This window comes from Panthera tigris, chromosome D1, assembly GCF_018350195.1.
Source record: "Panthera tigris isolate Pti1 chromosome D1, P.tigris_Pti1_mat1.1, whole genome shotgun sequence".
NCBI classification, from domain to species: Eukaryota; Metazoa; Chordata; class Mammalia; order Carnivora; family Felidae; genus Panthera; species Panthera tigris.
In genome coordinates this window covers 107,935,612-107,949,858 of record NC_056669.1, presented here as the reverse complement: position 1 = coordinate 107,949,858, position 14,247 = coordinate 107,935,612, and the positions used below count along the sequence as shown (strand labels likewise).

The 14,247-nt window shown below is 56.0% G+C and overlaps 1 protein-coding gene across 1 annotated transcript; it reads left to right on the top strand.

Annotated features, from left to right (window-relative positions):
* Positions 1–2,995: 2,995 nt before the first annotated feature.
* Positions 2,996–6,903, top strand: AP5B1 (adaptor related protein complex 5 subunit beta 1). The gene is made up of 3 exons (XM_042959301.1): positions 2,996–3,040; positions 3,383–3,553; positions 3,657–6,903. The coding sequence occupies exons 2-3, from the start codon at positions 3,404–3,406 to the stop codon at positions 6,141–6,143; spliced, it is 2,637 nt and encodes an 878-aa protein (XP_042815235.1). The 5' UTR covers positions 2,996–3,040; positions 3,383–3,403; the 3' UTR covers positions 6,144–6,903.
* The last annotated feature ends 7,344 nt before the right edge of the window (positions 6,904–14,247 follow it).

Below are 14,247 nucleotides of genomic sequence, written 5' to 3'. Positions count from 1 at the left end.
GGGTTCGAGCCCCGTGTCAGGCTCTGTGCTGACAGCTCGGAGCCTGGAGCCTGCTTCGGATCCTGTGCCTCCCTGTCTCTCTGCAGTGTGCCCCTCCTATGTTCATGCTCTGTCTCTCTCTGTCTCTCAATAATAAGTAAACGTTAAACAAATTTTTTAATGGTTTTAAGATAGAATTCATATACCATAAGTTCCCCCTTTTAAAGTATATACTTCAGGGGGTTTGGTGTCTTCACAGAGTTGTGCAGCCATCACCAGTCTTCCAGAACATTCTCATCACCCCAAAAGAAATCCCGTACACATTAGCAGTCCTTCCCCTTCCTCCCTTCCACTACCCCTTGGCATCTATTACTCTGCTTTCTCTCTATGGATTTGCCTATTGATGTGTTCTTTTTTTTTTTTTAACATTTATTCATTTTTGACAGTGAGAGAGACCGAGCATGAGCAGGGGAGGGGCAAAGAGAAAGGGAGACACAGAATCAGAAGCAGGCTCCAGGCTCCGAGCTGCCAGCGCAGAGCCCAACCTGGGGCTCGAACTCACGGACTGAGAGATCATGACCTGAGCCGAAGTCGGACGCTTGGACGCTCAACTGACTGAGCCACCCAGGCACCCCTGATGTGTTCTTTTTAAAGCATCCCTGTATACCCAGCGTTGGGAAGATGGGTCGGTCATGTCCCCATTTTACAGATGAGAAAACTGAGGCTCAGGACCCCTCGGAAAACTGACTTTCCCTTTCTAAGCCTTGTGTCTAGTGTCTTCCCCAGAGCTGGGCTACGCCTCTGGGGAGGATGGAAACTCAGCAGGAAGAGAAGGAGTGAGGTGTGAACATCGAGTAGGGAGTTCTGAGCAGGGAACCTGGCTGCGGCCCACTCCTCTTGGCTGGGAGGCCACTTTCCAGGGCAGGCCTGCAGACTGCAGATTCAGGGAACGTTTGTACTCTCAGTGCTGGTGGGCCGAGCTTAACTCTCTGGCTGGCCTGTGCCACAGGGGAACAGGGCAGGGACATCTGCACCAGCAGGTAAGGAGAAGGCCCATCCCGGGACCTGGACACCCGAGAGGGCTGAGGGCAGCTGGTTGTGGAAGGAGGCCGAGTCAGGGGCATGGAGGGGCTGTCTGCTGAGGTCCAGGCTCCACCTCTTAGGAGCTCTGTGACTTTGGGCTGGTGACTGTACTTCTCTGGGCCTTCCTTTCCTCATCTGTGAACGGCACCCACCCCCAGGTAGCCCAGGGCTGCTGTGAGCTTGGGAGTCCATGTGGATGTGGCCACCACAACATCGGGAACCACACATGGGTTCCCTCCCTCCGGACCCCTGGCCCCAAAGGAGCCAAGGCTCAGAAAGGCTGGCGACTGTCCGAGGCTGAATGAGGGCCAAAGTCAGTGGTGGATTTCCTGACCCTTTGAAGCCTGTCTCCTTAACTGTAAAAGAGGCTTAATAATCACTCCTCCCTCCCTGTGAGGGGTGAGGGCTAGGGGTATGTAGTTATCAGCACCCTCTGGGCCTCAGACAGGGAAACCAGACAGGCTCCTTGTTACCCCCAAGCTGACTTCCCTCTCAGGGCTGCTCTCATCTTGGCCTCTTTCATCTTAGGTTTAATTAGCCAGGCTGCCCCACCCCACAGTCTCTTGGGCGGGAGTCATCACTCCCATTTTATAGATGGGGAAACTGAGGCACCTAGAGGGAAGTGGTTTGGGGCTGCCGCCTGTGAGTCAACTGTGGAGCCAGGGCCCAGAGGAGTTGGGACCGGGCTTTCCAGCTGGACCTGTCCCTGGGGGTGGCTCCCTGTCTCCATCCCCCTGGCATCCCTGGCACCGTGGGCACCCAGACAGCCTCTTTTCCAGCTCTCTCTACCCAACCACTCCCTATCACCTCCCATCTGGAGGGCAGCAAGATGGGGTAGGGAGGGGCCTGCGAAGACTGGAGAAAGGAGAGAAACTAGTTGGCAGCGCTAAGGTAGGGGCTCAGGTCTGTTTCATCTTCAAAGCCGGCTAATTAGAGCCAAAGGCGTTACTGTAGCTGGTGGGGCCTGAACGCCCGAAGTTCTGGGCCCTGGAAGCCAGCAGTCAGCGGGGCATCTGCAGTGTGGGTCAGGGGCCCAGGAGATGCTGCCTGATGAGCCCCAGGCGAGCCCCTTCAGTGCCGCCAAACAGCTCTGATCCAGCCCCTTGAAAATCAAGAGTGCTGAGTTCGTGCACTGCTTGCCCCCAGGTCTTCAGTGGCGAGGTCTCGGTTTCTGAGTCCGTGCTAGACATGCCGTGAGCCCGGTGACCCGCCAGGCCCTGCCACTCTGCACGTCTGCATCCCGTTGTTTTCCGGCTTCATGGAAGCTTATGGCCTTGCCCTGCCAGCTTTACGCTGGCTCGGCTGCTGCCGCAACCCTTGCCGACTGTGGTGTGGCCTAAGGCAAAGGTCAGCGGCTTCCGCCCGCCGTGACCCCGGCGCCGGCTCCGCGCCCCCAAGCCGAGCGGGTGGGGGACCCGGCCGGCGTCGGAGAAGCGAAGCCAAGCCCTGAGGCGCCCGACCGACCGGTTCAGCCGGGACTGTGAGGAGCACTTCCTGCGGGCGCCCTGGGACCGCACCTTGCACACCCCCCCCCCTCCCAGCGGGCACCCTGGGAGTCCAAAGACCCGCACCCCACGCCCCCCGCAGGGTGTGGTGCGCCGAGACGCCGGCGGGGGCCGCGCCGGTTGCCATCCTCGCCGGCCCGGTGGGCGCCGTCCACCCGAAGGCCCTGGGATCGCCGCCCGCGCGCGGACCGGACCCCGGCATCCGGGAGCCCGGGCCCACCCAATTCCACCGCCTCTGCCCGGGCCTGCGGCGGTTTCGGGGAAGGGGGGCCTGCGCGCAGCGGGACAGTTACTCAGCCCCAGCGAAACCGGCGAGTCGGCACCTGCTGGCTGGGCGGGAGGGGAAGGCGGTGGCCCCGTTACGGCCCCGCCCACGCCGCCCACGCGCCGCGCGCCCCGCCCCGCCCCGCCGCGCGCCGCCGCCCGGAAGGAGCCGGCCGGCCCCAGTGCCCGCGGCGGCTGAGTCAGCTACGGTGAGAGCTGCCGGCCCGTTACCGCGGGCGCCGGGGGCCGGGGCGGCGCTGTGGTTTCGGTGCCGGCCGCGGGCGGGCGGCCTAATGAGCTCTCGGCACGCACCCCGCGCCGGCGGCCCTGCCCCGCGGGGACCCTCGGCTCCCCGCCCCGGCGTCACCCCCGAAACTTCTCGGTTTCATCCCGGGATCCAGGCGCGGGGTCTCCGCTGGCGTCTGCGCGTGGCACAGGGCAGCTGGGATTTGCGAGGCGGCCCCGGGGTGGCCGTGCCCCTTTGGGGTGCAAGCAGGTGCCCGAGCGCCCTCTGGCGGCCGCGAGCCTGATCCTCCCTAGCTTCTTTGCAGGGACCTGCGTGCCGCCGGACCATGGGACCCCTGAGCCGGGAAACCTGGGCGCAGCGCCTGGGCGCCTTCCGGGCCAGCCCGTCCGCCTTCATGGCAGGTCCCGAGGGTGAGGACCTGGGTCGTGACCTGCTGAGCGAACTGAGAAGTGAGAAGCTGAGCGAACAGACCAAGGTAGGCCCTGCGTGCGCTCCCTGCGCTGACCCATCTGGTCACTTCAGCCCACCGCGCCCTGAACCTCATTTTCGTGATTCCCACCCAAATCCCCCATCTCCAGGTTTCTTTGCTGGCCCTGAGCCTGGAGTATCCAGCCCAGCTGTGGCCGGACGCCACTGCAGCCGAGGCAGCCGCCACCTCCCTGTTGGACACCCTGGTCCTTCTACCCCCACGGCCCTCGGCCCTGCGGCGGCCCCTGCTGCTGGCGGCCACCACAGCCCTGGTGGCAGGAGATGCGCTGGGCCCCGCTTCGGAAGCCTCCCGCCGGCTCCTGCCCCTTCTTCTCGGCTTGGCCTCCGGCCGCGATCTGGGGCGAGGCTTTGGCCCCGCCTCGGAGCAGCGCCCCCTGCAGGCCACGGCGTGTGAGTGCCTGCGGGAGCTGGAGAGCTGCAAGCCTGGGCTGCTGGGGGGCTGCCTGGGGCTGCTGCGGGGTCTGCTGGGGCAGGAAGGCCCGGTTCAGCCGCTCAGCCTGCTGCTGGCGCTCGCTCTGCGCAACACCTTGGTGATACGGGCCAGGGCCAGGGCCAGGGCCGGCCTGCAGGGCCTGCTCATGGCTGGGGATACTCCCTCTGGGGGTGATCCCTGGAACTGGGCGCTAGCCGAGGAGGGGGATGCCCGCCTTCAACCGCAGGCACCCAGCTGGCCAGCAGCGGAGGAGGAGTGTGGCCTTGCAGTGCTGGAACCCACTCCTGAGGAGGCCCGGGAGCTGCGGGCTGCTGTGGCCCAGCTTCTGGACACTTCCTACCTGCTCACTCCCGTGGCTCAGGCCCAGCTTCTGTGGCTGCTGGGCTGGGCCTTGCGGGGTCTCCGGGGACAGACGCCAGTGCTCTTCAAGCCGCAGTTGGTGCGGCTGCTGGGCACGGCGCAGCTCACGCTGCTGCACGCGGTTCTGGCGCTTAAGGCAGCCTTTGGGGAAGCCCTGTTCACGGCCCAGGATGAGGCCTTGCTGCTCCGCCGGCTGACCGTGGCCGCCCAGCACCCGGCGCTGCCCCTGCCTGCCCACCTCTTTCACCTGCACTGCCTTCTGAGCTTCCCCGAGAACTGGCCCCTGGGCCCCACAGGTGAGGAGGCCGCGCCGCTGCTGCTGGGCCCCCGGCTATGCCGCGGCCTCCTGCCCAGTCTCCTGCACGACCCGATGGCCCTCCCGGCCCGCCTGCATCTGCTGTGCCTGCTCTGCGTGGAAGATGAAGAAAAGGAAGAGAAAGGCCAGGACTGGAGCCCCCGGCATTACCTGGAGGAGCTGCTGGCTGGCTTGCGGCAGAGGGCAGCCCTGGACGGGGGCCCCCGGGCCTCGGCCACCCTCTGCTTCCAGGCCTCCTACCTGGTTGTTCAGTGCCTAGCCACGCAGCCTACGGTGCTGACACCCTTGACCCACGGACTGGCCCGGCTGTACCGAGCCCGGCCGGTGCTGGCTCCGCATTTCGTGGACCTCTTGGATCGCGTGGGCCCGGAGCTGGGGGAGCCCCTGAGAGTGGCGTTGCGGCAGGAGGTGGTGTCCAGGCCGGGCAGGGATGAGGCCCTTCGTTGGCACCTGCAGATCCTGGCCAGAGTGGCGGACGGGAATGCTCAGAGTGCCACCCTCGGCTTCCTGGGAGCGGCAGCTGCGCACTGCACGGACTGGGGCCTCCAGCAGGCCCTGCTCCGGGTCTGCCGGGCCTTGCTGCGGGCGGGTGTTGGGGGTGGCCTGGCCGACTTGCTGCAGGCGCTGGCCAGGCAGTGGGAGGACCCCGACGGGCGGGACCATGCCCGCCTCTACTACATCCTCCTGGCCCACCTCGCGGGGCCCAAGCTGGGGGTGGCCCTGGGCCCCTCGCCTGCTGCACCTGCGTCGGCCTCCTCCCTGGTGGCCGAGAACCAGGGCTTTGCTGCGGTGCTGGTGGTGCAGGAGGCCCCGGCCCCGATCCGGCTGAGCGTGGGGCCCCACAGGGCGGCGGGCCCGGGCCCGGTGCTGCAGCTCCGCGTGGAGGTGCTGGAGCCGGCGTACTCGCTGGAGCTGCGCTTCCGCGTGGAAGGACGAGTGTACGCGCCCTTGGGGGCCGTCCACGTGCCCTGCCTGTGCCCCGGCCGCCCTTGCCGTCCTCTGCTCCTGCCTCTGCAGCCCCGACGCCCGGCCCCCACGAGGCTGGACGTGCGTGCCCTCTATACCACGCCCACCGGCCTCACGTGCCATGCCCGCCTGCCGCCGCTGCCCGTGAACTTCGCTGACCTTTTTCTGCCTTTCCCCCAGGCCCCCGAGGGGGACAAGCTGGGCTTCTTCGAGGAGCTCTGGGACTCCTGCCTGCCAAAGGGCGCCGAGAGTCGCCTCTGGTGCCCTCTTGGGCCACGGGGGCTGGAGGCCTTGGTGTCCCGCCATCTGGAGCCCTTCGTGGTGGTGGCCGAGCCCCCCACCAGCTACCACGTAGCCATCCGTCTGCCCCCGGACTCGAGGCTGCTGCTGCGGCTGGAGGCGGCCCGGGAGGACGGGGTGCCCGTGGCCCTGCGGACCGATGACTGGGCTGTGCTGCCCCTGGCTGGGGACTACCTCCGTGGGCTGTCAGCTGCTGTCTGAGCCTGGAGGCCAGGCCGGGTGGGAGCGGGACGAGGGAGGTGGCCCTTACAGGGTCTTGTCCAAGAAGGGCACTGAGGGCCAGGACCCAGTCCTGTGGGTCCTTTCTTTAAAATAACCTACATTTCACCAGTGACTTTACTGGTTTGTTTTCTTTTGAACCCCACTTGGGGGCACGCACACTGGGGCGGGGGCGAGAGGCTCCAGGAAAACCTCCAGACTAGGAACCCCCACCCCTACTGCAGGGGCCCAACGTATCTTTCTGCCCCGGTATGCTGGGCTTCTCCAGAATCCCTGCCCAGCAAGTGGGAGAAAAAGTGTCCTTGTCGTCTCTACTTCCCAGAGTGGGGCCGGCGGTGGCCCGGAGCCTTGCGGCAATTTAGAAACGAGGGAGCTGGATTTAGGCCTCCTCACCTGGGACTGGTCCTTTCCAATTCCAGAGCTTTGCCGGGTGCCCGCCCCAGGGAGCTCCGGCTAGCTAGCGCAACGGACCGGACCGGAGGCCAGTCGCAGAGAGGGCTTAGCAGCTCCTTCCCGGGAGGGGGGCTCCCCGTGCTGTGTCGATTGGAGCCAGCTCTAGGAAGGGCCTGTCAGTATATTTGGGGAGCTAAGACAGAAAGGCCCCATAACGCGGGCTAAAACTAAGCCGACTCTCCTTCACTGCAACCCGACCTGTGGACCTAAGAATCTTCTAGCTAAGAAAAACTAGTCCCTTTGTTCTTTCTCCAAATGTGCAAGACAACTTTGAGTTCAAGTGTATTGGCGCCGACCCTGCTGCCGGGCACCAAGCTGGTATTTTCCACCTACGCTGCCTCATTTCATCCTTGCAACAGCTCGGTGGGGCCCCACAGATGAGGAAATCTGTAGGCCAGAGGGGTTGAGTGATTTTCCTGTGGTCACCCAGCTGGTTAGTAATGGTGTTTCGTCATCTTGGAGCAGGCTGCCATCACCGCACCGTGAGGACAGAGACCTGCGCGGATCACAGGGCGGCGGAGTCCCCAGGCCTCTCTGCCCTGGGCCAGCCCCTGGGGTGGCGGTGGGGGGTTGTGGTCCGTCAGCGGTGATCAATCAGCAGTGCTGGGCAGAGGATGACCAGAGGCTGGGGCCTAACTGTTCTGCTCCGGAAGGGCCTCTCGTGTGGCCCCTGCCCCCTGGGCTTCCAGCCCACAGGTTCCTCATGGGCCATTCCTGCCCCTCCTAACCGTGGCGGGCTGGGAAAGGAAAGCAGGGCCCGGGACAAGCGGGCCGTCACAGGTCAGGTCGGGAGGTCTGTCCCAAGTTGGGGCCACGGCGGTAACTTGCTGGGTGATCTGGGCACGCCACTGCCAAATCAGGAAGGGTTTGGTTCCAGGAAAGAATCCAGGAAAGGGATTTAAGACACCCGGCTACTTCCAAAGTGGCTGGGAAGGCTAGAGAAGGGGGCCCCCAGGAGCTGCCTGTGGCACTGCTGAGTTCCAGGACCCCCTGCCCTGCCTGCAGTCCAGCTCCTCCGAGCACCCAGAAGCTGGGCCTCGATCCTGGAATGTGGGTGGGCTGCCAGAGCCCAGGTGCCTCTTGGCACCCACAAAGCCAGAGCGCTGGCCCTGCTACAGACAGGCCGAGCCTCCCGCGGCCGCCGAGTGGCCTCCGTCTTGTTTCCTCTGCCCACGTCATTTAGAGGACATCTGTTTCTCACACAGACCTCTAGCACAAGGGAGCCTGGGAAGTGTACTCGTTTTCTTTTTGACTTCAGATGCACTAAGTAGTGATAATCCTCAGCCTAAGATTAAGATCACTGGCCCATGGGAGGACTCACCAGCCATCCTTCTGTCCCATCTGTCCACCCATCCATGCATCCGTCCCATTTTGTCCACCCACTTCTCCAGTGCTGGGCACCAGATGACCTCCAGCTCCCCTGCCCCCACCACAGATATGCCACAGCGAGCGTCACAATATGTCCCTTCATGTGTCTATGTGGCAATTTCCCTGGGACACATGCTAGGAAGAGAATTGCTGAATCATAAGGCATGCGTGTGCTTAATTTGACTAAGAGGTGTGTGAGTAAAGTTTTCAGTTTCACATCCTCTCAGTACGCCTGGGAAGGTAGGGATGGACATGAGCCCATGACATCCACCACAGTCCACCCCTTTGCACGCTCAGTCTCCACATACTTCTGCTCGTACTTAAACTTCTTGAAGGCCATAGCAACAACGACATGCTCCCGCAACTACCCCTCTTCCAACCACGACTTCTTCCCAAAAGGGAAGACCCCAAGTTCCATCAGCCACTGGCCACCTGTCTGGACATTGGCAATGTTGCTGGCTCTCCACTTCTAGGTACATTAGTCCCCTTCCCCACCTCCCTGAACTTAGGCCTGGACGTGAGACCAGCTCTGGCTAATGAAACATAGAATGTCAGTTCTGGGGCAAAGCACTAACCGCTAGCGTTCAGCCTCCCGGCCCTCTCTCCCCCCAGCATGGCAACTGTGGAAGTGTAGATTGGTGTGGAGACGCTTGGTAGTTGAGTCATGATCCCATCTCGATACACTGTAACAGGTGCACTGGGTTATGAAGACAATCATCAATAACACACTTTACATAAGACAAGGGAAAGATACTGGCTAAGCTAGATTTTACTTGCAAGGAAGAAAGTGTTGTGTAATGAGTTTCAAGGCCATCATTAGGGCTTCCAGCGTTAGCAAATAAAAATACTGTACAGGGTGCCCAGTTAACTTCAAAGAAACAACAAATAATTTTTTTAGGACATACTGATACTAAAACAAGCAAAAGTTGTTTCTCTGAAATTCAGGTATAACTGAGCATCCTGTATTTAATCTCTCAACCCCCTAGATTAGCATTTATAACTTATTTCTTCTATGATCCATCACATGGGCTGTTTGTTTGTTTGTTTGTCTTCAAGGATCTTTACCTAGTGAGGTGACCTTCTTCCCCAAGAGGTCTAAGTCCTTGGTAAGTCTGCCTGTATTGGGTGTCTTTAGTTTTTTTAGTGAAGGTGATCACTGGGCCTGGCAGTCCTGGTGAGTCCTGGGGACCCCCCACTCCATTGTATGGCAGCAACAATTTCTTCCTTGATCATCAGGATCAATCATCCTTTTATTTTTTATTATTAAAAAAAACATTTATTTTGAAAGAGAGAGAGAGAGAGCCCAAGCAAGGGCGGGGAAGAGAGAGAGGGAGAGAGAGAATCCCAAGCGGGCTCCACACTGTCAGCACAGAGCCCGATGCAGGGCTCGAACTCATGACCCGTGAGATCACGACCTGATCCAAAACCAAGAGCTGGACACTTAACCGACTGAGCCACCCAGGCACCCCTCAGCCATCCTTTTAGAGCTGTTGGTACCAAGGCATGAAAAGGGCAAAAACACAAGGTAGCAGTCTTCCCTTCCAGTTCAAAAGAACCACTGCTGTGTCCGCTAGCATTCTCTTGGGTACTAAGGACTCTAAACTGGCAAAGGCCAAAGCTGGAGGGATGAGAAGCGAATTATTTTGAGAGAGACTTCTGGGTAGCTAAAGACAATGACAGTAGCAGCCTAGTTCCTATCTCCCCCCCCCCCAAAAAAAAAAACAATATGGAACGAAGAGAAGAGAAAGATATAATTATGCAAAACCAAGCCCCCAGTAGAGCCTGAAGGTCGAATGCTCAGACTTAAAAGGACCTGTAAGTAAAAACAAGAAACAGTGACAGCACACCATCTCTGGTGTCCCTGTCCCACCCTCACCCTTCCCACACGGGCTCTGAGCAGACCGGCTGAGAAAAGCTAGGAGAAGCAGGGAGCTGGTAGTGGCCCACACTTGATGGAAGACCTCACAGAAACACTGCGTCCACCTGACGTCTGAAAAATGTGAAACCCTGTCTGGACTAGGTCAGAGGCTTGACGCTAAGGGAGGGATTTCAAAGTACACAGTGATGTAACCGGCCCGTCTCTGAAAACCACAGATTCCTGGAGAGCAAAGGGCCACAAGGAAGGGAGAGGTACCCTTTGGCTGTCAAAGGGGAAGAAAACGGAGAGATTTCATGGTTCTGCAAGACGAAAGAACAAAACCAAAGGACCCCCTCTCCAAACAAATCCATGAAAGCATCTGGACTTCGCCATGTTGACAAAAGAAGGAGCATTCGATTAGGGAGAAAACACCCAACAGCACAGAAATGAGCAAGAAAAGATGAACGGATTCTTACAGAGTCACTGCAAAATATCGCAAAATGAATTTCATCACCTGTCAAACCAAGAACAATTTACATCCACCCCTGAAGAAACAGCCACAGAGCAGCACTCTAACCAGAACGAAATACACCCCAAACAAGTGTTAGAAGATATGCAAAGCCACCTAGAATGAGAAAAAAAAAAATTTATGTTTATTTATTTATTTTAAGAGAGAAAGAGGTCGAGGAAGGGGCAGAGAGAGAGGGAGAGAGAGAATCCCAAGCAGGCCCTGAACTGCCAGCTCGGAGCCCCACTCGGGGCTGGAACTCACCAACCATGAGATCATAGCCTGAGCAGAAACCAAGAGTCAAATGCTTAACTCACTGAGCTACCCGGGAGCCCCTAGAAGGAGAAATTTTAAACAGAATGGAAATAGATAACACCCAGGAAAAGAACAAAGAAGGTTGGTAGAACTCAGGAGAGAAATGGAAGAAACGCACAAAATTATCTAGAAATAAAGATTACGTTGTAAGATGCCCAAGGGAGAATCGACTCAAACATACAATAAGGGTCATTGAAGAAAGACAGAAGAACAATCGAGAGAATGAAAACGTGATAAAGAAGTAGAAGAAGGAAATAATGGTAACAGAAGATTGTCAAAGAAGGAATCCCATTGGTATTATCGGAGTCCCTGAAGAAAAACCAAACAATGAACCAGAGCTGATATTTAACACTATAAGAAAAGAGCAAAAAACCTGTACATTGAAAGGGCCCACTGGGAACCTTGGAAAACTAACCCAGAACAATCAGCGTTAAGACATGTCCTCATAAAACTATTAGCTTTCAAGATATTTTTATACTTTTAGATTTTATTTATTTTCAAGTAGGCTTCTACTGGGTAGAAGGTAGGCTACTAACTTCTGTCAGCACAGAGCCCAGTGAAGGGCCTGAACTCATGATCCTGAGATCAAGAGTCAGATGCTTAACCGACTGAGCCACCCTGGTGCCCCTGAAAATACTCTTTATAAAGAATTCTTGGGGCGCCTGGGTGGCTCAGTCGGTTGAGCGTCCAACTTCGGCTCAGGTCATGATCTCGCGGTCTGTGAGTTCAAGCCCCGCGTCAGGCTCTGTGCTGACAGCTCGGAGCCTGGCGCCTGCTTCGGATTCTGTGTCTCCCTCTCTCTCTGCCCCTCCCCCGCTCATGCTCTGTCTCTCTCTGTCAAAAATAAATAAACATTAAAAAAATTAAAAAAAAAAAGAATTCTTGGGGCGTCCAACTCTTGATTTCGGTTCAGGTCATGATCTCACGGCTCGAGAGTTCGAGCCCCACATCAGGCTCCATGCTGACTGTACAGAGCCTGCTTAGGATTTTCTCTCTCCCTCTCTCTCCCTGCCCTTCCCCCCACCCCCCAAAAAAATCTTAAAAAAAAAAAAAGAATTCTTAAGATCTTCAGGAAGAAAGATCAAATAACTTACAAAGACAAAAGAATCAGAATGGCATCAGATTTTTAAAAGCCAAAATACAGGGTCGCCTGGGTGACTCAGTCGGGTAAGCGTCCAACTCTTGATTTGGGTCCAGGTCATGTATGATCTCACGGTTTGTGAGATTGAGCCTCAAGTCAGGCTCTGTGCTGACAGAGTGGAGCCTGCTTGGGATTCTCTCTCTCCCTCTTTCTGCCCCTCACCCCTCTCAAAATAAATAAATAGACTTAACAAAAAAATAAAAGCCAATAAACAAAGCGATACAATAATGGAACAGCTTTTTTTTTTTAACGTTTATTTATTTTTGAGACAGAGAGAGAAAGAGCATGAACGGGGGAGGGTCAGAGAGAGGGAGACACAGAATCTGAAACAGGCTCCAGGCTCCGAGCTGTCAGCACAGAGCCCGACGCGGGGCTCGAACTCCCGGACCGCGAGATCATGACCTGAGCCGAAGTCGGCCGCTTAACCGACTGAGCCACCCAGGCGCCCCTAGCGTTTTTTTTTTTTTTTAACCTTGTATTTTTTAAAGCATGAACCAAGGATTTTATATTCAAACAAGTTGTCCTTCAAGTATCAAGGCCATAGGAAACAGTTTTCTGTTTTTCAGCAACTACTTCGGGAAGTCTGCACCTGTGAGCCAATCTGGTAGAGAATGTACTTTACCCACCCTAGAGATGATGCAAATATATATACACGTATGACTTAAGGCTAAACCAGAGGTGGCATGGGGAAAAAAGTAAACATGTTACATATTGTGATAATGAGTGTAATTCAAAGCGTGGGAGAAGAAGGGAGAGGGAGAAAGGAAAATAGGATGAAACTCACTGATGGCTGTATGGGTGCCTCTCCGCTCCAAATTCACTCTTAACGGACTGCTCTGTGAAAATACGCTGGGGCCATTTAAATCTGGGTCTTTGCCGGCTGGCTCACTCTTAAGCTTGCCAGCAGAGGGCGCAGAGGAGCCAGGGCAGAAGGAAGTTTTCTTTCCACCTTCTGAAGGTCTCACTAGACCGTCTCGTGAAGCTTCTCCAGGACCTGTGGCTCCTCAGGCATGAAGCATGCAGGGCACCCATGGCTCTGCCGGCACCAGCCTCCTCTAGCGCCCGACAGCCAGCCGTTAGCAGCTTCCCAGCACCTCCCCTTGGACTGTTTTGGCGCAAAGTATCTCCACTGAGACACCTGCCCATCGACAGCGTTCCGTGGCACCCTACAGAATGGTTTTCCAGCAAGTTCCACCTGCACCACAGTTGACTTCGCTAACACCCTGTGAGCCACAGTCATGCTCTGTGCAACCAGATCTGGATCTCAGACCTATGCGTGGGAAGAGAGGTATCTCCTGGGCACAGCCTTGCTGTAAATGGGGGGTGGGAGGGCTGCTCCTTATATCTGCTATTTCTTTTTCTTTTTTTTTAATGTTTATTTATCTTAGAGCTAAAGAGTGCCAGCGGGGGAAGGGCAGAGAGAGGAGGGGACAGAGGATCCGAAGCAGGCTCCACGTTGTCAGCACAGAGCCCGCTGCAGGGCTCGAACTCCCAAAGTGTGAGATCCTGACCTGAGCCGAAGTTGGACGCTTAACTGAGACACCCAGGCACCCCAATATCTGCTATTTCTATATTCATTGGAGTTCTTATTGGCCAATGCCTTGGCACTTCGGTCCCTTGTTATAATTAATAATTCTTTATATCAAACTCCTCCTGTTCAAATTACTGTGTGATTTCTCTCCAGATTGGACTTTGACTGAAAGAACAGACAATAAGTAGGAGTTAAAGGTACCAGTAAAAATGGATAAGCCAGGCAGAGTTTTGAAATTGAGGTTCTTTTTTTTTTAAGGTATAAATACAATGGTAACCGCTAGAACAAAAATATAAGCCTTCCTAAATACCAATTTATCTTATAAATTAAAGATCAAAAAAATACAACTCAAATATCAAATAGAACAAATAAGCATAATTATAAAATATTATGACAAAGAGTTATTACCAAACACACCAATTATATTGATAAGTGTAAATGTAAGGTTTAGCTCACCTATTTTCTTTTTTAATTTTTAATTTGGCTGAAATAGCAAGACCCAACGATGTTATCTACAAGAAAGGCACCTCGAGCAACATGATTCAGAGAAACTAAAGATAGGGGATAAAGGCATACCAGGCAAATGGAAACAAAAAATCAGAGGTAATGCTCTTGATCTAAAACAAAGTAGGATTCAGGCTGCAAAGCATTAAACCTGACAAAAAGGGCAATTTTAAATATTAAAAGCCACAATTCACAACCACGCTGTAACATTTGTCACGGTATTTATGCACCGCATAGCATAACAAACTTTTTTCTTTTAGTAACCTCTACACCCAATGTGGGGCTTGAACTCCTGACCCCGAGATCAAGAGTCGCAGGCTCTTCCAACTGAGGCAGCCAGGTGCTCCAGTAAACACTTTCGAGATACAAAAACTACAGATGATGCAAATAAATATAGATAGAAATACA

Coding starts and splice junctions, on each gene's coding strand:
- AP5B1 (XM_042959301.1), top strand. CDS start 3,404: ATGGGACCCCTGAGCCGGGAAACCTGGGCGCAGCGCCTGGGCGCCTTC. Junction 3,554..3,656: donor AGCTGAGCGAACAGACCAAG/GTAGGCCCTGCG, acceptor CCCCATCTCCAG/GTTTCTTTGCTGGCCCTGAG.